Source organism: Eumetopias jubatus, unplaced genomic scaffold, assembly GCF_037043125.1.
Source record: "Eumetopias jubatus isolate StellerSeaLion01/CBP00866 unplaced genomic scaffold, mEumJub1_p1.0 scaffold_10, whole genome shotgun sequence".
Lineage (NCBI taxonomy): Eukaryota > Metazoa > Chordata > Mammalia > Carnivora > Otariidae > Eumetopias > Eumetopias jubatus.
The window spans coordinates 21,890,138-21,917,266 of record NW_028274816.1 but is presented as its reverse complement, the minus strand read 5'-3'; the positions used below and the strand labels follow the sequence as shown (position 1 = coordinate 21,917,266).

Here is a 27,129-nt window from a genome sequence, read left to right as displayed (position 1 = left end):
AGGAATGAAATAGTTACGGTGCATTTACTAAAGGAATGCCATGTCTCCCTGACAAATAGGTTGACTCTGATCTGTGAGGAGATGCAAGTGAGGCAGTGTTATGTGGATTAAAGTAGAACAGCAAAGTTGTACATTTGGATAAAACTTGTTAAAATTTGGGATTTGCGATGACCAAGTAAGTTTTTTTTTTTAAGATTCTATTTATTCATCAGAGAGAGAGAGGCAGAGGGAGAAGCAAGCTCCCTGCGGAACAGGGAGCCCTGTGCAGGACTTGATCCCAGGACCCTGGGATCATAACCTGAGCTGAATGAGCTGAAGGCAGACACTTCACTGAGCCCCCCAGGCACCCAAGATTTTTTAAAGGTAATTGGAAGACTAAGGAACTAGAAAGTATTTATAAAATTATTTTAAGTGGTTCAGACCCAGTGGAAAACAGTGTAGTGGTTCCTCAAAAAATTAAAAATCTACCATATGGGGATGGCTGGGTGGCTCAGTCGGTTATGTGTCTGCCTTTGACTCAGGTCATGATCCCAGGGTCCTGGGATCGAGTCTCTCATCAGGCTTCTTGCTCAGCAGGGAGCCTGCTTCTCCCTCTACCTGCTGCTCCCCCTGCTTTGCTCTCTCTCTGCCAGATAAATAAAATATTTTTTAAAATAATAAATAAAAATCTATCATATGATCTAGCAATTCTACTTCCAGGTATATACCCAAAGGAATTGAAAGCAGAGTCTTAAAAGGGGGGGGTTCTTGAAGAGAGATTTGAACACCCATGTTAATAGCAGCATTATTTACAATAGCTAAAACATGGAAACAACCCAAGTGTCTGTGTACAGATAAATGAATAAACAAAATATGGTATATACATGGAATGGAATATTATTTGACCTTAAAGGGGAGGAAATTCTGACACATGCTTCAACATAGATGAACTTTGAAGACGTTATACTAAGTGAAATAAGCCAATCACAAAAAGACAAATACTGTATGATTCCCTTTCTGCGAAGTACCTAGAGTATAGTCCGATTCATGGCAACAGAAAACAGAACATAGGAACTCCTGGCTGGCTCAGAGCGTGTCACTCTTGATCTTGGCGTCATGAGTTCCAGCCCCATGCTGGGTGTAGAGGTTACTTAAAAATATATATATATTTTTTAAAGACAACAAGAAAGTTGAATGGTGGTTGCCAGGGGCTGGCAAGAGGGATTGGGATGAGGAATTAGTGTTTAATGGGTATGGAGTTTCAGTTTGCAAGATGAAGATTTTTTGGAGGTAGATGGTGCACAATCTGAGTGTATTTCATATCACTGAACCTGTACACTTAAAAATGTTTAAGATAGTAAATTTTATGTGTATTTTACCACACACACAAAAAAAAGAATTAAACTTGAGAAGAAAATGATAGTGACACAGCCTCATCCCTATAATCTGACTCAGTGGGTCTGGAGTTACTGCTACCTAACACACAGCCAGAGTGGGGACCCCTGGTTTAGCACATGGGCTGCTGTAGGGGGAAACTGGGTAACCCTGAGCACACCCAAATCTCATCTTGGTTTCCAGGCTGACTTTTGTTAGTTTTTTGTTGTTGTTTTGTTTGTTTTGTTAATTTTTTTTAACTTTTTTCATTTAAATTCAATTAATTAATGTATAATGTATTATTGGTTTCAGAGGTATAGGCCTCTGATTCATCAGTCTTATATAATACCCAGTGCTCATTGCGTCACATGCCATCCTCAATGTCCAGACTTTAGTTTTGTTCTTTATTTCATTTATTTTTTTTAAGATTTTATTTATTTGAGAGAGAGAGAGAGAGCACGAGCTAGGGGGAGGGGCAGTGGGAGAGGGAGAAGCTGACTCTCCGCTGAGCAGGGAGCCTGACTCGGGGCTCGATCCCGGGACCCCAAGATCCATGACCTGAGCCAAAGGCAGATGCTTAACTAACTGAGCCACCCAGGAGCCCCTTTATTTCATTTGATAACCCTTGTGATCAGAATGAAAAACCACAATTCATTGTAGAAAATTGGGCAGTTTGAAAAAGAAAAATCATCTATAATCCCATCAATTTGAGTAATCATTATGAAATTCAGGTGTATTCTGGTCCTTCTAATGTCATGTGTAAAATATGCTTACAAATAATATTATAGATATCCTTGTATATTCTCATTCACATATACTTTTTTTTATTATGTTATGTTAATCACCATACATTACATCATTCGTTTTTGTTACATATACTTCTTTTGTGCTTTAAAAAAATGGATATCATACTTCCTCTATTGTTTTGTTTTCCCCCTTTTCAATGAATATATGGTGATGTCTTTCAGGTCATTGAGGGCATTCTACTCCCCCGGTTTTCAGCTGCTTCACAGTGTTATTTATCTTACCCATTACTGTTTTGTTTTGCTTTTAAAGATTTTATTTATTTATTCATGAGAGACAGAGAGAGAGAGAGAGAGGCAGAGGGAGAAGCAGGCTCCCAAGGAGCAGGGAGCCCGATGCGGGACTCGATCCCAGGACCCTGGGATCATGACCTGAGCCGAAGGCGGACGCTTAACCATCTGAGCCACCCAGGCGCCCCCCATTACTGTTATTGAACATCTAGATTGTTTCCCAGTTTTTCACTTAGCATAGCCAATGTTGGACTGAGTGTCTTTATACAAAAAATAACATTTTAAACTTCCTGTTATTGTTGTTAGTTTGGTAGTTGAAAACTTTTTTTTTTTTGGTTATTTTTTGTTTATAATGACTACTTGCCTCTGCTTTCTACCATGAAATTTTAAATTATAATCTGCATAGCACCTAGGTAGTTTTCTTCCAACTTGTACTGGTTTTTGTTTCCCCTCTTTTCCTTTTTCCAATATAATATCATGGAATCATGAACTTTTACAGTTATGACCCTGATGGTTAAGTGATTGGACCAGAGTCACACAAAACATTAAGGGACAGAACAGAACAGAGATTTGGGAACTCAGCTTTACTCGTTTTTCATTCTTCCAGTAGATGGATATTGCTAATATCCTTAAGTCTCCATGGGAAAAGGTTTTGCAGGTTTTCATTTTGGAGCAGTATTGCATTTGTGCTTTTGTGGCAGAGAACTTGTTGCTTCCAAATAAGTCCAGAAGGTAGCCTCAGCTGAGTGTGCCATCCACTAATAGCCAGTATAATGCTTGCTGTTCCAGGAGCCATATTTGACCAGGACTGTGGGAAGGTCGTATTCATGCTGGAGGCTCTTGTGAGGAGATGAGTTGGTGAACAGAGAAACCGGCATGAAGATGCTCCCAGGAGTGGGCGTGTTTGGGACCGGCAGCTCCGCCCGGGTTCTGGTCCCACTGCTGAGGGCAGAAGGGTTCACCGTGGAGGCCCTGTGGGGGAAGACTGAGGAGGAGGCAAAGCAGCTTGCCGAGGAGATGAACATCACCTTCTACACCAGCCGGACCGATGATGTCTTGCTGCATCAAGACGTGGATCTTGTGTGCATCAATATCCCCCCTCCACTGACCCGGCAAATATCTGTGAAGGCTCTAGGTATGGACAGTCAGGCCATAGCAAGGGCAGGCTGTGTCTCCCTCTGGGTGGTCCTTGTGTGTCACTGCTCTCCTCTGTGCTGGGGAGGGCACACTGGGGGCATGTTACAGCTGTGGGAAGAAATGCTCCAGCCTTCCTCACCTCCATAAGTAACTCCCTGAGCAAAAATGAAGCAAACGCCTTAAGAGGTGGCCTGTCACGGGCTAGAGATTATTACATGTCGTGCAGTGTGGTACTCGCTTTGGCAAAACACAGACATTTCATGCAATGTAAAGTTGGCCTATTTGAAGTCAGAGTTCAAAGACTTGGGCAGTAGGAAATTGATTGTGACTGACATGTTTGTTCTTCCATTTCCGTGGCACATAGCACCTCAGAGGAGAGGATGGTGTGTAGCAAGGCTGCCATTTCCCATGTTTTGTCAGTCCTTCGCTAGATAGAGCGCACACCCTTCCTGCCAAATTTTGCAATCTTGTGTGCCGGAAGGCAGGAAGGCTCTCTGCTAGGGTCCACAGGTCTGCCTGCTCACATCTCTGCCCCCTTGGGAAACAGTAGACAGGGCAGGGCTTACTGAGCTGTTCTGCAATTTCTTTTGGGCTTTTCTTCCCTGTCAACTGTAGGTGACTTTTTTTTCTTTTTCTTATGTAAATCAGAATCAAATTGAATAGGAAAACAAGCCAGTAAATATTCATCCAGCAGTTACTTTTTTTTTTTTTAATGCCTCCTCTGTGCCAGGTACTGTCTGGATGTCTTTCTGTACATTCAAAGCAGTGTTGGATCAGAGCCCTGCCTACCTTCAGATTTCACAGTTCGGTTGAAGAGACTAGAGATCACACACATTACAAAGTAGAAAAGAAAAGACTTAGGTAACAATTCAGGTGGCATATAATTAATTGACAGAGAAGTTGTTTTATGTAAGGTGATAGGAACAAAATATTTCTCTGATGCAGTCAGAGATCTCGGGGCCCAGGAGCTGGTATGCCATCAGGCTTGACCACTCCTGGCCACTACCATGGTGGAGAGTCCAAGCTTCTGCTACTTGTCTCCCTTGTTCTGAGGAGAAAAGAATGTCTGTCACCTCTGGCCCAGTGTGTTGGTAAAGATAAATGCTCGTTGGAGTGAGCAAGAACATGAGTCTGGTGGTTGATTTGGCCAAATATTGTAGACGGTTTGTCTTTTTCAGAGAGCGGTGTCTAAAGATGTGTGGCACTGGAGCTAGTCACTAGATTCTTAGGGCAGGTAATGGCTTTCAGATTTAGTTTAGAAGTAGGTCTAAGCCAACACTTTAACAGAGGGCTAGTGCAAGGGGATCAAGCTACCGTAGTCATTTGATTTCTTGCCATCCTGTAGCATGAATGCAGGCTGGTGAGGCCAGGTGATCCAGAGGCAGGGTTCTAGAGGCTCTCAGTCTTCTTAGATTCTAGGGTTCCCACAGAAACCATCGCTAAGCTGTGTAGGAAGAAAGAGGAAACCCCAGGGTTTTTTGGCCAAAAACCTGCTGTTTTCTGATTACTGGTACAGGAAAACGCTGGACTTGCTTTTCATATAAACAGGAAGGACAGGGATGACCAGAGACTTGTGGGATCTTATGTCTCAGCCCTGGTGAAGCAGGGTTGTCTGTCTTTTCTCAGCATCTCTGTTGTCAGGAGGTAGAGGGTGTGAATGAGAGTCCTTGGTCTATTATAGGCACACAGGCCCAGGGTCAGGTTGGTGGGTCTGGGAAAGCTCATGTCAGCTGGACCTCCCCTCAGGTACTTGCACTCAAACCCCAAAGGAGTTGCTGAGCATATTGTGACCATGAAGTTCACTCCCTGTGTCCCTTCACTTTTTTAAAGATTTGTTCATTTATTCGAGAGAGAGAGCACGAGAACATGGGGTGGGGGGAGGGGCAGAGGGAGAGAGAATCCCAAACAGACACCCCGCTGAGCACGGAGTCCTACGCAAGGCTCGATCTCATGACCCATGAGGTCATGACGAGCTGAAATCAAGAGTCCCACATTTAACCAACTGCGCTACCCAGGTGCCCCTCACGTTTTTTTTGTTTTGTTTTTTTGTTTTTTTTTTAATTGAGGATTCTCACTTGACTTAAGCACATGTGGAAATGGCCAGGAGAGAACTCCTCCAGTTTTCCCAAAGTACTGGGTGTGAGTGTAGGAACTGCTGTAGACAGAACACCGTACTGAACTTTACATCAGACCCTAATTTTTTTTTAAGGTTTTATTTTTTTTAATTTTTTTATTTTTTTGCACATTAGCAATGGGTCAGACTTTTATTTAAAAGGCCAGTGGTTCAAATACTATTGCTCAAATAGCTCTGGTAGGTATTAAAATGTAGTAACACCCGAGGTTTACACACATAAACAAAGGAGCCGAAGGCCAGCTCACAAAGGGCTATTTCATCCTTAGTCAAGAGGGAAGCTAAAAGCGCATGCTACAGGAATAACCTAACGGGTTTGTTTGGACGATACTCCCGCCCTCTGACAAATGGAAAAACACCTGGATAAGAATCGGTCTTTTTACACACAAACTTCTCTGCCCTCCTTAGAACTATGCCTCAGCTAAGAAAAAACCTGTCCTGATAAACTCAAGAATCTGGGCTCCTAAAAAGAGAGGGAACCTTAATGTGAGAAACGAGTCTAGTAAACATCACATGTACTTTCTGTCATTAGTGAAGACATGATACATTCAGAAATGTATTAAAAAAAAAGGCTAAAAATAAGACCAAAAAAATTCCTAGAAAGACATTTCACAAGAAAAACATCAGCCCAAGTTCTATCCCTCTCAATCAGAGGTGGCTCTTAGCACAAATCAGCAACCCCCTCCAACTCACAAAAGCACTGACACTTGCCTTGCAAGCAGGACATCGAACATATTCCTTAGTCACTGAACTTGAATGTTAAGCAGAATCGGTGCAGAGCACATTTTAATAGGTTACTCCAATACCCACCTGGTCCAGTTTAAAATATTTGTTTGTAGATCCAGTTTGTACATATTCCAAAGGTATACTGAACAATAAACCATGTACTGTCGCATTATTTTTAAAATGGCCGTTCTTAAAGCTCAAGCAAAACATTAAGATTATAAAGAGCTCTCTCGAAAGAAATCCTCAGACCCTGAAAGTCAAACCAACCTAGTTCTTTTTCAGGTGGGATCACGGTAGAATGCCTATTCTGAAGAGCAGCTCCATTTGTTTCCTCACGAAAAAGGCCAAATTTTTCTGGACTGATATAATTTTAAAAACTAAGCCAATAAAAAAATAAAATATACACCCTAAGATACTATAAAACTTGAAATAATGTCAGGGCTTATGGAATGGGAAATAGAGTTCTGGTTGCCTTTTTTTTTTTTTTTTTCCAAAAGAGGAAAGTGTAAAACATCTTGAGGGAAAAACAAACCAAACCAAACCAGAACTCCGAACCTGGACAGCACTACAGAGACTACGCACAGAGCACCACACGAGAATGAGCTGCACATCAGTACTATCATCATGAGAGTAACTGGCTGGGGACTTACACTTCCAGCAACAGAGCTCCTAGGTCAAAAATGTGTTAAAAGCCTGTAATGTCAACAAGGACCCCCCCAAAAAACAAAGAGGGGATGAGGGGAAATAGGGAGGAAAGGCTGCATGCGTGGGTCTATTATAGACATGATATTCAGCAGCATAAAAATAATACCCTCCATAGAGTCCCCCAAATGGGGCAAAACCTTTCTTCTACTGCTAAACATGGGAAAGATTAAGAGAGTGGAACAAATTCACTTGTTAACCATAGCATCTCCCATATCTGAATCACAAGCATGTTCAATCTGATGCTGTATGTTAAGAAAATGTTGCGAATACATAGGAGTAAAGCAAACTAAAAACAAAGGGCTAAATTATGAACTTTAAAAACTGGAAAAGACATCTGTATTAAAGCCAAGTAGGTGTGGATCCTGATCGTTACTCTATATGACATAATCCATAGAAAGAAAGGCCATGAAAAAAAAATCTTCATTTTGTTCCGTCCTTAGTCTCGATGTTGTCCTAGGAAAAACTGTGATAATTCAATGAGTGTGCCACACATACAACTAAAAAGTCCCCTTCTGGTTTCAAACGAATTTAAACAACAATCTTCCTTGGCTAATTTGTCTCCTGTGTCAAACCAACCTTCTATGTACAGGACCAGTTTAAATCCCTCCTCCCCTTCAAACACTAGATATGAACATCCAGGAACATTCTACAATGCAAAGTGCCTTAGGAAAGAGAAGGATTCTGTAGTGCCAGTGATATAACTGATCTGAGGAAGCTGGGGTCCAAGTAACACTGATGGGAGCCAGTCAGGCGATGGTGGTTTGTTTCTCCTCAGGGGTCTCCTCCAACAACTGCATGATCAGTTCATGCAGGGGTTTGCAGATCTTGGCGTAGCCCCCTCCCGTGAGGTGCAGAAAATCAAACATGTCGTGGCAGGAGATGGCACCGTCCGAGTGCACGAAGCCCCCGTCTGTGTCCAGGAGCTGGACGTTGGTGAGCTTCAGCAGGGAAACCTTGAGGAGCTGGTTCACCTTGGCATTCTTTTGCCTCAACGGGTTGGGCTTCTCACCTCAAGGTAACAAACCCAATACAATGATTTTGGCCTGTGGCTGCCTTGTGTTAATAAGTTGGATGATGGCCTCGATTCCACCTGCTACTTCTTCTGCCGTATTTTCATGGTTGTTTGTTCCTACCCAGACAACAATGACCTTAGGTTTAATATTCTCCAGTTCTCATTCTTTAGTCTCCACAAAACATGTCTTGTTGTATTTCCCCCAATTCCAAAATTCAGTGCATGAAGTGGGGAAAAAAGCTCTTGCCATATCTCATATTGCTGCATTAACTGCACCATGGAATCCCCCACAAACAGTACATCAGGCTCTTTGTCTTCACAGTCCAGGACAAATCTGTTGTGCTGAGACATCCATCTGTCATCTCCTTGAATATCTTCTGCTGCATGTGGAATAGCTGCTGGGTTTGAATCCCCTTGGCTCATTCTATACTCAGGCAGAGGGTCCATGCGGACCCCAAGCGGCTGCAGCGTCGGCGGGTGGCGCGTCTGTCGCTCGCTCAGTCCCGGCGGCCCCGCTCTGGCGCGTCCCTCCTCGGGCCCCAGCACCAGCGGCAGCCTAAGGTTTTATTTTTTAAGTAATCTCTACACCCAGTGTGGGGCTCAGACTCACAACCCAGAGATCAAGAGTGGCACACTCCACCCTCTGAGCCAGCCAGGTGCCCAACATCAGACCTTGTGATCTGATGTGATCTTATTTCTATCTCTTTCAAACTCTCTGGACTCCTGTTAAATAGGGGGTCCCAATTCCTGCCCCTTTTGGCCTTTCCAGCATGATATATGTATGACTGCCTCCAAATGCTGACCAAGAAAGATATTGGCATTACAACACAAGGGACTTCCTGTTGTCTGAAGCAGAAGAGCAGATTTGTTTAAGTTAAATTCATTTTATTTGTCAAGATTTTATTTTTAAGCAATCTCTATACCCAATGTGGGGCTTGAATTCACAACCCCGAGATCAAGAGTTGTATGCTCTTCCAGCTGAGCCAGTCAGTTGCCCCTAAGTTAAATTCATTTTAAAAATAAATAAATAATAGCATTCTCCTCTGGATATTCATTAAATAAGTGTTCACTGAGTTGAATGTAGTGTACAAATGAAACTAAGCATTCTGAGTCATCTCAGATATGAAAAACTTTTCTGTAGGTTGGTGAACCATGTTTAAATTAATGCCTTGAAAGCAGGGCCCATTCTTCCCACCTATAAAACTCTGGAAGTGTCTGGTTCTTGTACACAGCCTAGATGGGAGACAGGACCAGCACATGCACTGATAATTGCAAAAATATGCAGCATATTTAAAAGTCCTCAGAGTCAGTATCCCAAAAGACTCTCACTGCCATTTCACCTAACAGTGTATTCCCATGTATGAGTCTCTTTATATATGCATGAGAGTATATTTTTCTGTGTTTTTCCCACATAGATCTCCCCCCCGCTTTTTTTTTTTTTTTTTTTTTGGTTTCCCTGTTACTGGATCTGTGTCTCTTGTTCATTGAGGATACAGGCTAGTGGGGCACCTGGGAGGCTCAATTGTTTGGTATCTGCCTTTGGCTCAGGTCGTGATCCCGGCATCCTGGGATCGAGCCCCATGTCGGGCTCCCTGCTCAGCAGAGAGCCTGCTTCTCCCTCTCCGGCGCCCCTCTGCTTGTGTTCCCTCTCCTGCTGTCTCTCTCTGTCAAATAAAAAAAAATTTTTTCTGGGCACCTGAGTGGCTCAGTTGGTTGAACATCTGACTCTTGGTTTCAGCTCAGGTCATACACTCATGGTTAGATCAAGGCTCTGCGCTCAGCAGGGAGTCTGCTTGAGATTTATCTCTCTCCCTCTGTCCAGCCCCCCACCCCCCGCTCATGTGCATGCTTTTTCTCTTTCTCTCTCAAATAAATAAATCTTTTAAGTTTTTCTTACTACTACAGTATTTATTTGTCTTCCCTCTGTCAAACCCTGAGCCAACCACTTTCCCCAGACTGCCTGGGTAGGTATAGGAAAAGAAACATACAGGGCAGATGAGACACAGGCAAAAGACCAATGGGAGGTGGAGAAGGCTCCTCACGTGATGAAGAGGATGAGAAAGGCCACCATCATGCAAAAGAGCCCTAAGGCCCCCAAGAGGGTAAAACCCAGAATGGCATAGGAGGAGAATTGTTGCTTCAAGGGTTCCTGGCATAACCAGTGATGAGGCTCCCAAGCACAGCCCCAGTTCCAGCTCCAGGGCCAGCTATGCCTACCATGGCAGCCCCAGCCCCAATGAATTTGGCTGTTGTGTCGATATCCCTTGAAATGGTGCTGGTTCAGAAGCTGTAGCTAGGAATAAGTAAGGCCAGGGGCCGTGGGGCTGCCAAGCTGCCGAGGCTCTCATCTGTCAGTGTTGCCGGTGGTTAATACTGTTGCAGACAGTGATCAGCTCAACACCTGAGAGGCGCTCCTGACCAAGAAGGAGTTGGGGACACCCTTGCACAGGTGGACATTTTCAGGGGATGAGGGGCTGTGGCAGGAGAGCTGCTCCCAATGCAGAGAAGACAGAGAGCATAATCCTCAAGTCTTTAAAGCTGGGGGGGGAGATACAATTACTTAGCTATATAGCTAAGTAATACTTAAGACATACTCTTAATTCTAGATCAGCTTTGATCAGATCAGATCTTGAACCTGTGAGAAATTTATCACAGTCATCTAAAGACTAGTTAAGGATCCTCCTTGCATTATGCTATGCTAAGCATTATAAAAGATAAATCTTAGAGACTGAGAAATACCGATAGAGATTTGCAGCTATGAAGACATATATGACAATGGGGCGCCTGGCTGGCTCAGTCAGGAGAGCATGCCACTCTTGATCCCGGGGTCGTGAGTTGGAGCCCCACATTGGATGTAGAGATTACATTAGGAAAAAAAAAAATGACAGACTATAATATTCTCCTAAAGTTTTTCATACTGGTCAGTAGTACTGTATCTTCTCCTGGCGTTCACATGCATAAAATCGTAGAAATGTCAGGCCTGCGGGCTCTCTGGAGAGAGCCTCCAGTCCAGTGGTTCTCAGAATGTGATTCTCACACCAGCAGCATCAGCATCATGTGGGAACTTGTTATAAATCCAGATTCTCGGGCGCCTGGGTGGCTCAGATGGTTAAGCGACTGCCTTCGGCTCAGGTCATGATCCTGGAGTCCCGGGATCGAGGCCCGCATCGGGCTCCCTGCTCAGCAGGGAGTCTGCTTCTCCCTCTGACCCTCCCCCCTCTCATGCTCTCTATCTCTCGTTCTCTCTCTCTCAAATAAATAAATAAAATCTTAAAAAAAAATAAAAAAATAAAAAATCCAGATTCTCAGGACCCGTCCTAGACATTCTGAATCTCTGTAGGTAAGGCATAGCAGTCTGTGGTTGAAGAAGCCTTCTAGGTGATTCTGATGCACACTAGGGACTGAGAACCACTGATTCTAATCCAGCATCTTCCTTTTCAGTGAAAGAAATCAAGGCCCAGGAACATTAGGATTACATCTCATTACGTCTCAGTGCTGTAGGAAAAATTACATTTTCCTTGGCTTGTTACATCTTTAGATGTTACCTCACCTGTGAGGCCATAAAGGTTTTTTCTTTTTTTAAGATTTTATCTATTTATTAGAGAGAGAGAGTGAGCAAGAGAGCACAAGCCAGCGGGGAGCAGAAGAGGGAGTGGGAGAGGGAGAAGCAGGCTTCCCACGGAGAAGGGAGCCCGATGTGGGGCTCGATCCCAAGACCCTGGGCTCATGACCTGAGCCGAAGGCAGACACTTAGCCAACTGGGTTGCTAGCCACCTTAGGCACCAGGTGCCTCCATAAAGATTGTTTCTTGCCCTCACTCTTATTGGTGGTTTCCCAAAACTCATTCTTGGACTTAGCCTTCAGAGGTGTCCTTTTCATATCACAGCTCTTTTTGTGGCATCTTATTTTCTACTTCTGTTTGACCCCTTTTTTTTTTAATCTTCTTTCACCTCCAGTGTCATCCTTAAAGCTTTTCTATGAGTTCCTTAAAGGAGAGGGAGGGACCCTAACATGTTTTATTTCTCAGCTTAGAAGTGGTTCAGGAAAATGTATTCTAGCGTGCAAAATGCTCCAACATTTTTGCCACAGTTGAATGTTTTCTTAAATCTGTCACTAAAAGGGCACCTGGGTGGCTCAGTTGGTTAAGCGACTGCCTTCGGCTCAGGTCATAATCCTGGAGTCCTGAGATCAAGTCCCACATCGGGCTCCTGGCTCAGTGGGGAGCCTGCTTCTCCCTCTGACCCTCTCCCCTCTCATGCTGTTTCTCTCTCTCTCTCTCTCTCTCTCTCTCTCTCAAAAAAAAAAAAAAAATCTGTCACTAAAAGGTTTCTGTGCCCAGTTCTTGGCACTAGTGTGCTTCATTAGAAAAACACTGAATTTGCCAACCCTTTCCCATGGGCTTGTGACATAACAAGAGATTATTACTCAAAGAGTCTAGCCCAGGGGCGCCTGGGTGGCTCAGTCGTTAAGCGTCTGCCTTTGGCTCAGGCATTTTGGGATCGAGCCCCGTGAGAGGCTCCCTGCTCCTCAGGAAGCCTGCTTCTCCCTCTCCCATTCCTCCTGCTTGTGTTCCCTCTCACTGTGTCTCTGTCAAATAAAATCTTAAAAAAAAAAAGAGTCTAGCCCAAATAATTTAATCTCTGGAACACTGGTCCCTGGGGACATCTTCTCTGACCACCCCCAGTCAAGGGGTATATGCTCTCATTTTACCATTTATATCATCTTCACTGCATTTATCACAAGTACAGTTCTACATGTATTTATATGGTAATTTGATTAATGGCTCTCTCTCCCCCTAAACTATAAGTTCTCTGAAAGTAAAGTCCAAACCCAATGCTGTATCCCCAATGCTGAGCACAGGGCCTGACACACAAATTCTACTCGTGCATGCCCTGTCTGGTTGTGTGACCCAAGAAAGAGTAGGCAAGAGCGATTCAGTCTTCTGGCTTTCAAACTTCTTTTTCTAGTAGCAGAACCTTTTTTGTACCCCCCTCCCCAAATAGACTTCCTGGATTTTGTAAAACATAAAAGTCGTGCTCTTCCTGAGCTACTTCTCTACCTACTGTTTGAAGTCTCCTTTCTCTAGTCCCATGCCTCTAGATGGGCTAACAGGAGTGCTGTGGTCCTAGAGCTCTGAACCGGCGCTGTGCTAATAGGAAACAAAGAGGTGTTCTGGGGCAGCCTCTCTGGGCCTCTGGTGTTCAGGGGCACCCAGTCCTGGGAAATCTGGGGAGTATGAGCTGGAGAAAGGGTTGTAGCTTGAAATTTGTTCACATTCCAAAAAATCTGAGCTAATAAGCATTCAGCATCCCACTCCCTGTTAACAAAAACCAGTTTCCAGCTTCTCTAATCTGTCCTTTGGCTTCCTAGCAGGAATGCTAGATAACTTAAATAAATACGTCTTTCAGCACAGCCCAGGTTCTCTAAAGTTAAAGATCATGTACATTTGGCCTGCAGGAGCCTGTTTAACTCAAGATGGCCTTTAGCTCCCATACAGATAATACTATTGGGTCCTAAGTTCAAAAGCATTCCTATTGTTTGGGCTCAAGAAGGGAGGTCTCTCCCCCTTCTCTGACCTCTCTTGGCGTGGAACAGAGATTTCTTATCCTGGTTTTAATCGTCACCAAGCTCCCAGAAGTCACAAGAGTCCTTTTCCCCCCACCCCATCTCCACTTTGCCCCATGCTGCTGTGTCCACCCAATTCCTGCAGTGAACAGTTACAGCGGGTAGTTTCTGGGTTGGTCAGAGCTGCAGCCCTCAGATGGGGTGTTTGTGTCTGATAACCTAATTTCTTCATTATTTCCCTGGTCAGCCATAAATGTTCTGCAGCCAAGTGGCCAAATTGTCACCCAATACTGTGATTCTCCAGTACCTAATCCTAAAATCCCACATGTGTAGGGGGATATTGGAGACTGTCCAAGAGCAGATCATGATAACAACCAGGTGCTACTCTCCTTGCAGGGCCGTCTCCTGCCAGACCTGAGTGCAAGGACCTCTCCCCTTGCTTTCTCCTCACCCCTACATCTGTGGAGGTATTAACGTAGGACTTCCATTTGAACCACCCCAAGCTCACAGGAGTATCCCGGTGTTGGTGTCTTGTGACTGCTCATACCCTCATGAGCTTTCATCTTAAAACATGGAAGAGTATCAATCCTTCTGCTTCCTAATATGGAATCTGCTCAGTTTTCTAGCTCTCTCTCTCCAGGGCTTTTTCTAGCCTTGTTTTGCTCTCTCAGTACATCCCAACTACAGTATACTCAGGACAGTCCTGACGACAGAAGGCATATTTTTATTCCCCTTCCCCTCCTACTACAGCCAAAAAAACATTTTCTCACTTTTTGACTACACTAACGTGTTGGACCAGTGTTTTTAGAGAACAGTCTTTGGGAAATCTTAGAGCCCTTTCTGCAGTTACAACTGAGAGTACAAAGCCCATCCCCTAGAACACAGATTAGATACTTTTGCCCTGAGCTGATGATCTAATAAATGTATAAAAGTACATAGGCATGTCCATCTCTCCAGCCCACGTGTATTAGGCAGTGTTCTCCAGAGAAATAGAACCAATGAAGGTATATATAGAGAGGGAGAAATTTATTTTAAGGAATCAGCTCATGTGATTGTTGGAGCTGACAGATCTGAAATCTGCAGGGCAGGACAACAGGTTGGAAATCCCGGCAAGAGTTGGTGTTGCAAACTTGAGTCTGGAGGCAGAATTCCTTCCTCTCCATGGAACCTCAGTCTTTCCCCACCCCGATCCCCAAACCTTCAACTGATTAGATGAGGCCCACCCAGATTGTGGAGGGTGATCTGATGTACTCAAAATCTACTGGTTTAAATGCTAATCACACCTAAAAATAACCTTCTCAGCAGTGTCCAGACTGGTTTTTGATGGACACCACAGCCTAGCCGGGTTGGCACATAAAATTACCCATGATACCTCCTCTGTTCACTTCCCATTCCTGGTTTGCACTTTCTGCCTCTACTCCTTTCATTTTCCCTTAAGAACTTTCATTTTCCCGTAAGAATTTACTCATCTTTCTCCAGCCTATAACTTGTTCTCCAGTCCCAGTCACAGCGTACCAATTTTATCTAAGCCATTGCCTTTCCTCTTGCCCCAGGCCACCATCTGATAATAGGAGGCTTTTCAGAGTTCGTGTGCCTTCAAGAAAATATTTTCCCCCAGTGTAAAATCTCCTGGAACTTTGAGATTTTCTGGTGTGTTTTGTTCTTAGGTATTGGGAAGAATGTGGTTTGCGAGAAGGCAGCAACCTCAGTGGATGCCTTCCGGATGGTGACTGCCTCACGCTACTACCCGCAGCTGATGAGCCTGGTGGGGAACGTGCTGCGCTTCCTGCCTGCCTTTGTGCGCATGAAGCAGCTGATAGCGGAGCACTACGTGGGCGCAGTAATGATCTGCGATGCCCGCATCTACTCAGGCAGCCTGCTCAGCCCCAACTATGGCTGGATCTGTGACGAGCTCATGGGCGGTGGGGGCCTGCACACCATGGGCACCTACATTGTGGACCTGCTGACCCACCTGACCGGCCGGAGAGCTGAGAAGGTGCATGGGCTGCTCAAGACCTTTGTGAGGCAGAACGCGGCCATCCGTGGCATCCGGCATGTCACCAGTGATGACTTCTGCTTCTTCCAGATGCTCATGGGTGGCGGGGTGTGCAGCACGGTAACACTTAACTTCAACATGCCAGGCGCCTTTGTGCATGAGGTCATGGTGGTGGGCTCTGCAGGACGCCTTGTTGCCCGAGGAGCGGACCTTTACGGGCAGAAGAACTCTGCCACGCAAGAGGAGCTGCTCCTGAGGGACTCGCTGGCCGTGGGGGCAGGGCTGCCCGAGCAGCGGCCCCAGGACGTCCCGCTGCTCTACCTGAAGGGCATGGTCTACATGGTGCAGGCCCTGCGCCAGTCTTTCCAGGGGCAGGGGGACCGCCGCACATGGGACCACACCCCTGTCTCGATGGCCGCCTCGTTTGAGGATGGGCTGTACATGCAGAGTGTGGTGGATGCCATCAAAAGATCGAGCAGATCCGGGGAGTGGGAGGCTGTGGAGGTGCTGACAGAAGAACCCGACGCCAACCAGAACCTCTGTGAGGCACTGCAACGGAATAACCTGTGAGCCTGCATATGGGCTCCCTGCCATGGGGCCGAGGGGCCGGGGAGGGACCAGAAGCTGGCACAGGAGGGCTTGGCCATAGTGTCTTTCATCTTGGGCAGGGTCCAGGTGACGCCCAAGGTGGCCCTGGGAAAACGCCCCCTCCAATGCTCATTTGCTCCTCAGACTTGCAGGGTGGTGATATAGCTGAGGGCTAGCACAGTGTGCCTGGGGTGGGGCTGCCCCCTGGTCTCTGCATAGTCACACTGGTAAGCAGAGCCAGCCAGAGCTTGACTTGGAGGCTGCTTTTGCCTATTTGTGGTCCTAACTAGGTGAGGAAGCGTAGCAAGGACCCAGCTTGACTGATTCCTCAGCCTGAGGAAAAATGACAAGAAGCCTCGTTTTCATGCCCTTCCTGGGCTAGGGCATCTCAGGAATGGTGAGGGTGTCGAGTCATCCCTCAGGGATCCACACCTGCCCTCCTTCCCATATGACCAGGCCCTTCCAGCCTCTAGGCTGTCCCTTCCCTGGCAGGGAGGAGGGGTTCTTCATTAGGTAAACTCTCAGGGGCTGTTGACCTGGGGAAAAGGGCCCCCGACTTGGCGGAGAGGAGATAGGGTTCTGGAATATCTGATAAGTGTTAATAAATAAATCAGAAAGTCTGACACTATGTCACAGTTGCTGGTTGTTTGTTTGGTAGGTTGGGTTTCTTTAATAATGAAAGGCTTGTTTATTGTTGTAGATTGTTTATATTTTTCTCTTTCCTTGTGGCTCCGCAGCAGCTCTGGCCTGCTTTGGATCCATCACGGTCTAGTGGGCTTATCCCCTTGCGACTGAATCCCAGGAGCTGTCCAAGAAAAAGTCTTTTCTCAGACAACAGGACTCAAGACTTCCTGATTTGTGCCTGTCATGCCTGCTGTCTCAGGGAGATGGGGAGAGCTTGGGACCTTCCTGGGCCGGAGGTCAGGAAAAGTTCTGTTCTTGCAACCATGGATTTGGCTCTGGGGAGCCCTGGGAGAGGGGAAGTGAGGAGTGGTCTCAGGGAACCTGGATGGAATGAACTAGAGGAAGGCTCCACCTGTTGCCCCATGGAGTGGGTGCAGCCCAGCACTGCCTGGCCCAGACAGCTGGTCACCAGCCTTGCTTTTATTCACTGTTCTATGCTGGGACTGCCTTTTGACCATGTCAGAAGTGAGGTGGGTGGGGGAAAAGGACACACACCCCTTTGTTCCTCTGCCAGCCTTCCCAGATTAGGCCTAGACCCAACTCTTCCCTTCTCTGAACTTCCCTCTCTCTTCCTTGCCCTGGGCTCCTTGCCAGAGAAAGAAAGGCTCAGGGAAGTCTCCCTCTTCCTCTTGGCACCCTTTCTAGAAGTCACCAGGTCAATTTTCCTGTGTGTTGCCCTGGTTGAAACCTTGTCCTTGTGAGAAAATAGCAGTGGCTAGTGTTGGGGAATGTGCTTCTTGCATGCTGCCCCACCCCGGTAATACACTTCATGCATGTTATTTCATTTAATATCCAAACCACTCTATGGGGTACCAATATTAATATTCTCATTCAGATCAGAAAAGTGACGTAGAGGGGGGGCAAAGTTACTTGCCTCCTGTAAGTTAGAAGTGATGGAGCCAGGGAGGAGCCTGCAGGGTCATCCAACTACAGAGCCTGACTCTGAACTACTCTTTCCCCAGCACTTGCAGATCTCAGAGACTGAGTGCCCAGGCACTGCCCCTCCCCACTCAGGCCCCCATCCAGGTTACTGCTTCTCTCTGCAGCAGGAATCTCAGCAAGACCTCAGCTAGGAGGTGGACTGCAGAGAGAACCTGCAAGGCAGGATGCTGGTAGAGTTTAGAAAGAGGCTGCTTGGGGTGCCTTGGTGGCTCAGTCAGTTGAGCATCAGATATTTGATCTCAGCTTAAGTCTTGATCTTGGGAGTTGTGAGTTCTAGGCCCCGCATGCTGGGTGAGGAGCCTACTTAAAAAAAAAAAAAAAAGAAGAAGAAGAAGGAAGAAAAGAAAGAAAGAGGCTGCTCTCTTCCTCCTGGGATGATCAGATCAGCTCCAGGTCAGTCCCTCTGTGTTATAAGGATGATGGGATCCTTCCTAAATTGGGGGATTTACTAAGAAAGCCCAAGTGTCCATCGTACATGACTCAGGTGCTCCTACTTAAGAAAGAGCCAGGTTACTGACCCACAGTGGCACTTACGAAGTTTCATGGGGCTCTACAGCAAACCCCTTGTTTACAAAGACAGGTTCCCAGAAGTCCTCGGGCAGGTGGCAGTGGGCTTGGTACAGAGCTACTTTTGTGAGGACCCTGGGTTCCTGTTGGTACTCCCCAGAGCCTACCTCCATGGCCATCCCTCAGACATCTTTACCATCATATATTTCTTGGGTTGGTCCCAGGGAGGAGATGCACCTTGAAGTAGCCCAGATGCCTGTGGCCAAGGAAGCCAGCAGGGTTCTCGTCCTCGGGTGACTGTGCCTGCATGAGGTTCCAGGCTTGTCCTGCAGCGCCCCCTCCTGGAGGGAGGCAGCATCACCTCCCACGACCAGTTCCCTAAATCTCAGGATCTTCCTTGCGTCAGAGTAGATTAAATTTTTCCAAGCCACTGAAAAGAACTTCCAAAATACCTATTCCTGATTTCTCAACCCCCAGCCAAATGTAGGCCTCATACTCACCCAGGCAATCAGCAGTCAGCCCAGCAGTCTCCTTACCTCCCTGTCCCCAGTCTCCATTCCTCCTTTTGCCCTTCCTACTCTTGCCCAAGTGACCTCTCCAGAATGCCAGGCCAAGATCCCTGCTTGCCTACATCCCTTCTCATTGCTCCCAGAACCGCCCACCCTGCCGTCCTGGTGGCCATGCCTCCGCTTCAGCCATGCTAAATGACCCTCCTGCATGGGGCTGACATCTTTCACATAAGCAAGGCTTTTCCCTGGCATATCCTCTGCTTGGAAGTCCACCCAACTCTCCAGGAGTCAGTTGGAGGGGTGCCTCTTCCCTGCTTCCCTGGGCAAAATGGCAGGTCTTCCCCCTCACCGAGGTCCCGCAGCCTTGGTCCTCTGCTCTTCAGTGGCACCTGTCTCCTTGCATTACACTCAGCATTTCCCCTGTAGAGTGAGCTTTTATTTATTTATTTACTTATTTATTTATTTATTACAATTTTATTTGAGAGAGAGCATGAGCTGAGGGAGAGGCAGACTCCCTGCTAGCAGGGAGCCCGATGTGGGGCTCAATCCCAGGACCCTGGAATCATAACCTGAGCCGAAGGCAGACACTTAACCAACTGAGCCACCGAGGCGCCCCTAGAGTGAGCCTTTAGGAACAATAGTAGTGACTTGTTCCTTTCTGTGGCTACTCTCACCCACCCTGCTTAGATAAACCTGTCAGGAAATAGATAGACCTGCAAATGTAGATCAGTACTTTCTTTGGTGATTATTGAGTATTTCCTACGTCACCTGTTGGAAGAGAGGAACAGAGCTTCCTTGTCAGTGCTGGCCTGGCTCACACCTCCAGCCCAGGAGACCATACAGAAAGCAGATGCTCGGCTTTCTTGGGTCAGGCCTTAGCCAGAGTCCTCAGGTCCAGATCTGCAGGGTTCAGGAAAGGGCAGTGTCTCTCTGGTGCCCACGGTGTGATTTCATATGAAGCCATCCCCCCCTCAAGGCCTCTGCTTCCTCAGCCATAAAGTGAGGCAGTCGAGCTCAGTTAATTTTTTTTTTTTTTAGGATTTTATTTATTTGAGAGAGAGCAGAGCGAGAAAGCACGAGTGGGGTGAGGGGAAGAGGGAGAGGGAGGAGACTCCCCGCTGAGCAGGGAGCCCAGGGCAGGGGCGTGAACCGTGGGATCTGAGAGGCTCTCAGCCTAGAGGGTACATGCAACCAGCCTTGATACCTGATTAGCTTGTAGGAGTAAAGAAGGAGCAAAGAACAGGATGGGGCCTGGGGTGACACCCAGGATTTTGGCTTGAACCATTGTGTTGATGGGACACGGGAAGAAAAGCAGATTGGAGGGAGAAGTTACTCATTTAATTTGGAGATCCCTATACTTCAGGTATATGAGGGACATGCAGGAGGACCAGGAGGCAGCAGGGTATGAGGGTTTCCAAAATGGCCAGCACTGGCTGCCTGTTAAGCAGCAGTTATCCAGTGACTTGGCTGCAAGGCTCCAGGGAGAACATTCACACCCACCACCACGCCCTGGCTGCCAGGAAAAAGGCACCAATGCCTCTGTTAGCAGGGCCACCTTGGAGGCAAAGTCTGGTCCAGCTGTGGTCTCCTACAGTAAGTGGAAAGCATTCCAAAGACTCCACTCTTGGGGCAGGCAAATGAACTGACACCTCAATGGGAGATCCTAAGAGTTGGACCCTCAAGGTCAGACCAAATGCAGGAGGCTTCCCTGGGAGACAGCAAAACCAAGCAGCTGCTTCCCGTGACCTGGCCATCCCTTTCCTTTCTCTGCCCCGAGTTTCTCCTTATCACCTCCCTCTGCATCCACACTGTTATCCTGTCTGACCTTCAGGTTCACCTGAGGAGCCTTTAAATGCACAAAACTAGGCCCCACCCCTGCAGATTCTGATTTGGTTAGGTCTGGGGTCGTGCCCAAGAACCTGTACTTTTGTCAAGTTCTTGGGTGATCCAGATGACCAGTCAGGCTTCAAACCCTGCACCCACCTTCCCAGCCTCTCTTCAGCCATCTTATTTGCAAAATCACCAAGTCTGAGAAAAGGAAAAATGTTTATTTTCAGCAAGTCCAAGGTCCCAAGTAGGGAGAGGGGCCAAATTTTCCCTTGCGCCCCAGGGCCTAGGCTGCTGCTCTGGTTCAGACTTGGGAGAAGGGGAGCCACGAGTGGGGCGGAGGGGGGAGCAGGAAAGTCACTTGTACTGAGGAGAGAGCGGAGGTACAAGTGGGGCCGCGCAAACACTCAGCATCTTGTCGATGTCCACCTGGGTTGACTTATCCACCTCAGCCTTGAGGCGGCCGCTGCCCCCCAGCCTGGGCAAACACCCAGGCTCCTCTCCCACCTCCTCTCCCAGGGGAACCAGAGCATGGGTAGAGGACACAGATGTACTGGGGCAAGGCAGAGTGAGGCCCGAGGCCAGCTCACCTGCCACGGGCAGCAAGGCCTGCAGTTGCTCCACACCGGCTTCCTCGGGGACCAGGGCCAGCTCCAACTCAGGCTCCGTCTCTGCCTCAGCTTCCCTGTCCCCCTCCCCTGCCTGATTCAGCTCAGGATTGCAGTAGTTGATGTACTGGTACAGGGGCCGCAGGCGCTGGGACTTCCCTGCAAAGACCCGGGGCAGGGCAGGGGCTGGAACACCCACGCTGTGCCATGTCAGGGTTCCATCAGGCAGGAGGAAAAGGGAAGGCCCAGGGGCTGTCACTCACTCTCCAGCCCCAAGGTCTCTGAAGGGGCAGACACCGTGCTGGCCAGAGCTGGGAGCACTGGAGCCCCCAGACTCTTGCGCTTCTTGGCTTTTTTGTGCTGTTTGGCAGATGGTAAGGGCTCACTCTGGCTACTCTCTGACTCCTCCTTCTGCAGTGGCAGCCCCTGTGGTATCTCTGCTTCAGCCCTAGGATGGGCTTGGTGGCTAGGCCCTGGGAGGCTGGGGGACAGGAGGCCTAAGGAGCCAGCCTCCAGCTTTGGCTCCTGTTCCCTGACCATAGGGAATAGCCCTGCCTCTCCACCACCCGGGGCCCAGATTCTCATCCCCTTCCTGGTCAGTGAGGTTCTGGGCTGGACGGCGGACTAGAGCTCATGTGAGCTCAGTACCCTACAAGGCCTTGAGACTCCTCCTCTGGATGCCCAACACCCCCCACCACCACCACCACCACCAATGCCAGGGCTCTTCAGGAACAGAGGGAGTGAGGAGTGATGGTGGTGGCAGCGGGCAAGGATGCACTCTGTAGGAGTGTGAGCCCAGCCAACCCCCTCCGCCAGCCCTGCAGTTCCTTCCCTCTGAAAGCTCCCTCACTTGACAGGCTTCCTCTTCGGACCATGACTGGTCCTCACAATGGAGGCCGTAGGCCTGGGGCCTCTCTCCTCTAGTGAATCCACCTCTAGCTTGAGCCTCTCTTCCTCCAGCTTGAGTTGTTCCTCCTGGAGCCCTGGTTCTGAGACTGGTCCTGTTGGGCACTTGTCCTCACCCAGGCTCCGGCAGGCCTCATAGGCTGGTGCCAGGCACGGGTCTGCCATCACCGGCCACTAGAGGTGACACATAGGTAACTGGTCACCAGGCAAAAGATACAGGGGATCAGTCATGAGACACCTGACAAACACCAAATGCAGATGAGGGGCACCAGTCCGTGCCCCTCCCTGCCGTGGAGCTTGTCCTGGCAGTTAGGGGGGCGTCGCACAGAGTTTGGCCTCCTAGAGTGCCCCGGACAAGTGTTTGAAGACTACACAGCCTGACGGTCACCTCAGAGTTCTGAGCGTGGCCACCGGACGACTCCGCGAGCTGTGCCGGCCCCGCGGCGGTCCTCTCCTGGGCCCCTGGCCGTCTCTCGGCCCTGGCTGAGGTCATGGCTGCATGGGGTCAGCGCCTCCTCGGAGGTTGCTTGCGGGGAGGAGGGCGAGGGGCCGGACTTGCGGACCTGGCGCTGACACCAAAGACCCGCCGGCGAGGGCAGGCGGGTGGGAAGGGAACCTGACGGTGGCTCCGCTCCCCCCACCCCTCAGCTGGAACTACAAGCCCCAGAAGGCTTTGCGCCAGGGGGCCTTGGCCCCTGACCTCGGGGACGGAAACTACTGTTGCCTGGCAACAGCAAGCCCGTGGCGTTGCAGCAGCTGGCGGCAAAACTGCTCCGGTGAGCTCCTTGCCCGAGTGTTGTGAGGAAGGGGTCGCGAACTGGGCAGGAAAGTGGGTTAAGAGCGGAGGCAGCGAGCGCTGGAGGGGTCGGGCTGCGCGGCGGGGACTGGGAATGGAGGGCGCCGCTGGGGTCAGGATCCGGGCCCAGGACCGGGGAGGAGGCACTGGGCTGAGGAAGGGGCCTCGGTGCACCGTTGCAGGGCAGCGACGGCGGCATGTGCGAGGGCCCATCCCGCATCTCGGGGCCCATCCCTCCAGACCCTACGCTCTGCCCTGACTACTACTGGCGGCCGGCCTCGGGTGAGTTGGAGGGGTGCGGCGCTGCGGGGCGAGGCCTGAGCGAGGCCCGAGCGAGGTTCTGGCTTCGCTCCACCACTGCGCTCCGCACTGAGCTCCCCGTCTGGCTTGTCAGCCCAAGGACGCCTTGAGGGAAACGCGCTGAAGCTGGACCTGCTGACTTCGGACCTAGATTTGGACCCCACCCCTCCGCGCGGCCCCCGCGTAGGTCCCGGAGCCAGAGAGATCCTGGAGCGTGGCCGGCGTGGCGTCGGGGGAGTGCTGCTGCAACTCAGGGGCATCTCCCTAGGCCCTGGGGCCTCTCCCAAGAGTAAGTTCAGACAGAAGGGGCAATGAGGCCAGTATGAGGTCAAACGCTGAGATCAAAACCATTGCTTCTCCTTCCCAGATCTGGGTTCAGGCTTTGCCTCCCTGAGTGTCATTTTCCCCAACTATAGAAGGAGGGGAAAATGCCTTACTTCCTCATGGGAGAGGACTGAATGAAGTAGTTCCCAGGAACCCTAGTTCAGCTTAATGAATTCATGCATCAGCGAAACATTGTGTGATGAGTGCCTACGGCGTGCCCGCCTTGTAGGTGCTAGAAAAATGATAAACAAGTGAAGAGATGGATATAATATACAAGATGATTATTGGTGTACTTCACAGTAAAAATGTAAGAAAATAATCAAGGACAGAAGAAGATAATTACTATGTCAGGAAGGGAATGTAGTGATGTGTATACTGTCTTAGATGGAGAGGTCAGGGAGATCTTTCCGCAGGAGGGAGGGTGTGGGCCCTGTGTGTGAACTCCAAGTGGGAGTTGGATCTCCTGGGCTCTATGTAGGGTAGAGTCTGGCAACATCTTTTTCCAGGGAAGGACCCTAAAGACCATGAGAAGGAGAACCTGAAGCGGATCAGGGAGATCCAGAGGCGCTTCCGTGAGCAGGAGCGCAGCCGGGAGCAGAGCCAGCCCAGGCCCCTGAAGGCTCTGTGGCGATCGCCCAAATATGACAAAGTGGAGTCCCGGGTCAAGGCCCAGCTGCAGGTACCTACCTTGGAGAGCCAGAAGCATTGTTCATCTTGTTGACTGATAGGCAGTTATACTCAGATCTGAGTTATGGGGAAGGATGAAAATCACAGGGGACTAGGGTAACAGGGGCTAAGAAATAGCTGATTTGCTGCAGAGTCAGGCTGGGGGTTTCCTCAGAAGTGGCGATGGCTGGGTGATCCTGAGGGGCAAGCAGGAATTAGGCAAGGGGAGAATGGAAGAGAATATTCTACTGCGATGGAACCTCACAGAAGTCCTAAGACTAGAGGGAGTGTGTGCAGTGGGATGTTGTGTACAGGGGAGAAGAGCATGAGGCTAGGCTAAGAAGTCAGCTGGACCCACATCATAAAGGATCACATAATCCACTTTTCAACCTTCCTTCCTTCCTTCCTTCCTTCCTTCCTTTCTTTCTCTTTCTTTCTTTCTTTCTTTCTTTCTTTCTTCTTTCTTTCTTTCTTTCTTTCTTTCTTTCTTTCTTTCTTTCTTTCTTTTCTTTCTGTCTGTCTTTCTTTCTTTCTTTCTTTCTCTTTCTTTCTTTCTTTCTTTCTTTCTTTCTTTCTTTCTTTCTTTCTTTCTTTCTTTCTTTCTTTCAAGATTTTATTTATTTGAGAGAGAGTATGAGAGAGAGAGCATGAGCAGGGCGGGTGGGGCCGGGGGCAATAGGCAGAGGAGAAGCAGGCTTCCTGTGGAGCAGGGAGCCCGATGAGGGGCTCGATCCCAGGACCCTGGGATCATGACCTGAGCTGAAGGCAGACGCTTAACGACTGAGCCACCCAGGTGCCCCTCAACCTTTATTTCTACGGGCAGTGAGAAGGGCAGGGGTACTGTGGTGGGATTCTTCAGTGGATAGTAGTACCATATCACTATCCAGAGTCCTCAGAAGGAGGAGCAGGATTGAGAGAAAAGACAATAAGGTCATATGCAAATTTGTTGAAACTGAAGCATTTGTGGGACTCCCAGGGGGTTGGGAGTGTGTCCAGGAAACAGATGGAGAGTCAGGCCTGGATCTGAAGAGTGAGACCCAGGAGTTATTGAGGATTAGGCTGATGACAGTGAGACCAGGGAAGTGACCCTGGATTTGAGGGCTTGGAGGCCAGTTATGAGTGACCTTGGTGGGGACAGAGATAGGAAGCTTGGTCAGGAAGGAGAGAAAAAGGGAATGGTAGCCAGAGCTAGGACTGGTTTGTTGTTTTCCTAAAAATGTGAGAAGGAGGGGTGGTTTGTTGTTTTCCTAAAGATATGAGAGACCCACGTATTTTTTTTTTTAAAGATTTTATTTATTTATTTCACAGAGAGAGAGACAGCGATAGAGGGAACACAAGCAGGGGGAGTGGGAAAGGGAGAAACAGGCTTCCCGCCGAGCAGGGAGCCTGATGCGGGGCTCGATCCCAGGACCCTGGGATCATGACCTGAGCCGAAGGCAGTCGCTCAACCAACTGAGCCATCCAGGCGCCCCAAGACCCACATATTTAAATGCTCATGGATAGAAGTGTTCTTTCAAGAGAGAAGAGGCCCGTAGGGCTGGAGATAGAGAAGTATCCTTACAGGCAGAAGGAACAGAAGCTCACTCTATGGCTGGCTTAAGACCCTGGCTTCAGCTTGACTGATTCCTCTGCTGTGCCCTGCCCTCCAGGAGCCCAGCCCTGCCTCTAGAACAGAGCCTGCCCACTTCCTGCGGGCACACTCCCGCTGCGGCCCTGGGCTCCCGCCACCCCGTGTCCCCAGCCCTCAGCTAACCCCACCAGGCCCCAGTGCTAAGGTGAGAGGATGGGTGGGGGCTGGGGTGGGGGCAGAGATCTTGAGGGGTTCAGGAGCACATCACGGTGCTGTCTACCCCATCGTGCTTGCCGTGTCCTGCAGGGGCCAGGCCTGGGTGTGGACTTCATTAGCCACAATGCCCGCACTGCCAAGAGGGCGCCTCGGAGGCACTCCCGCTCACTGCAGGTCGTGGCTCGAGTACTGGAGCAGCAGCGGCAAGCCCAAGCGCACTATGATGCCACGCAGAAGGGCCACGTGCCCCATTAGTAGGTCCCACTGCCCGATACCTAGGGTGAAGGGTGCCTCTGGAGGGTGGGAGGCATCCTCTGCCCTAGGACCATCAACTCTGACCCTGTGCGTCTGCAGCTTATTGGAACGCAGGGATCTGTGGCGGCGGGAGGCTGAGGCCCGCCAGCAGAGCCAGCCGGACCCTGCCATGCCCCCTGGCCACACTCGCATGCCTGAGAACCAGAGGCTGGAGACACTGAGCAATCTGCTCCAGAGTGAGTTCGTGGGCAAGGGGTCGGAGGGGAGTGGATGGGGAACCCAGTGGGGACCATGCAAGCCCTGCCTGGCGCTCACTGTTCCTGGGACCCTTGTAGGCCAGAGCCAGTTGCTACGTGAGCTGGTGCTGCTGCCTGCTGGGGCAGATTCACTCAAGGCGCAGGGCCACCGTGCTGAGCTGGACCGGAAGCTGGTGCAGGTAGAGGAAGCCATCAGGATCTTTTCCCGCCCCAAGGTCTTTGTGAAGATGGATGCCTGAGTGCTTTTATGGGGGTGGTTATGGGGGTCCTCACTGAGAATCGCCACGCAGTTGCAAAGGGCAGGATGAGGCCCCATCCTAGAATGGAGTCTGAAGACAGGAGTAGTGGGGTGGGCAGTTTCCCCAGAGCACTCTTCCCAGCCACTGGTGGCTGTAGAAGGGCAGCCCAGCCTCTTAACCCCTTTGTTAAAATTAAACCTTTTGTACACAGTGAGGTTTGTTTCCATAAGAGCTTTTTCTTACCCTAGAAATGCCAAGTCTGGTGTCCTTCCTGCT

At 49.1% G+C, this 27,129-nt stretch overlaps 3 protein-coding genes and 1 pseudogene across 5 annotated transcripts in view; 2 read left to right on the top strand and 2 right to left on the bottom strand.

The window, feature by feature from the left end:
- The window catches only part of GFOD2 (Gfo/Idh/MocA-like oxidoreductase domain containing 2), a 43,976-nt gene extending 27,106 nt beyond the window's left edge, over positions 1-16,870 (top strand). For 2 of the 3 annotated variants that reach the window (XM_028096935.1, XM_088027422.1), the window contains exons 2-3: positions 3,177-3,522; positions 15,331-16,870. In XM_028096935.1, the coding sequence (XP_027952736.1) occupies positions 3,264-3,522; positions 15,331-16,229 (1,158 nt within the window). In that variant the 5' untranslated portion in view covers positions 3,177-3,263 and the 3' untranslated portion in view covers positions 16,230-16,870. Of the gene's footprint in view, positions 1-3,176; positions 3,523-7,855; positions 8,102-15,330 lie in introns of those variants that run through there. The other variant, XM_028096944.2, reaches the window with a different exon arrangement.
- Positions 10,137-10,446, bottom strand: LOC148163164 (uncharacterized; annotated as a pseudogene).
- Positions 16,871-21,073: 4,203 nt separating the features above from the next.
- CUNH16orf86 (chromosome unknown C16orf86 homolog) lies at positions 21,074-22,723 on the bottom strand. Its single transcript, XM_028091813.2, has 4 exons — positions 22,619-22,723; positions 22,175-22,404; positions 21,588-21,805; positions 21,074-21,483 (listed from the first exon to the last, which is right to left on the bottom strand). The coding sequence occupies exons 1-4, from the start codon at positions 22,721-22,723 to the stop codon at positions 21,074-21,076; spliced, it is 963 nt and encodes a 320-aa protein (XP_027947614.2).
- Positions 22,724-23,223: 500 nt separating this feature from the next.
- ENKD1 (enkurin domain containing 1) lies at positions 23,224-27,029 on the top strand. Its single transcript, XM_028096890.2, has 7 exons — positions 23,224-23,308; positions 23,421-23,615; positions 24,157-24,329; positions 25,966-26,091; positions 26,193-26,356; positions 26,457-26,593; positions 26,693-27,029. Exons 1-7 carry the CDS (start codon positions 23,224-23,226, stop codon positions 26,851-26,853), a joined length of 1,041 nt encoding a protein of 346 aa, XP_027952691.1. The 3' UTR covers positions 26,854-27,029.
- The last annotated feature ends 100 nt before the right edge of the window (positions 27,030-27,129 follow it).

Bases quoted from the DNA above. Each gene is read 5' to 3' on its own strand.
- CUNH16orf86 (XM_028091813.2), bottom strand. From the start codon at position 22,723: ATGACCTCAGCCAGGGCCGAGAGACGGCCAGGGGCCCAGGAGAGGACC. The intron at 21,806-22,174 runs GTGAGGGAGCTT...CCTGTCCCCCAG, and splicing joins CCGAAGAGGAAGCCTGTCAA to CCTCCCAGGGCCTAGCCACC. The intron at 21,484-21,587 runs GTGAGTGACAGC...GGGTCTTTGCAG, and splicing joins AGAGACCTTGGGGCTGGAGA to GGAAGTCCCAGCGCCTGCGG.
- ENKD1 (XM_028096890.2), top strand. From the start codon at position 23,224: ATGTGCGAGGGCCCATCCCGCATCTCGGGGCCCATCCCTCCAGACCCT. The intron at 26,092-26,192 runs GTGAGAGGATGG...CGTGTCCTGCAG, and splicing joins CACCAGGCCCCAGTGCTAAG to GGGCCAGGCCTGGGTGTGGA. The intron at 26,357-26,456 runs GTAGGTCCCACT...GTGCGTCTGCAG, and splicing joins AAGGGCCACGTGCCCCATTA to CTTATTGGAACGCAGGGATC.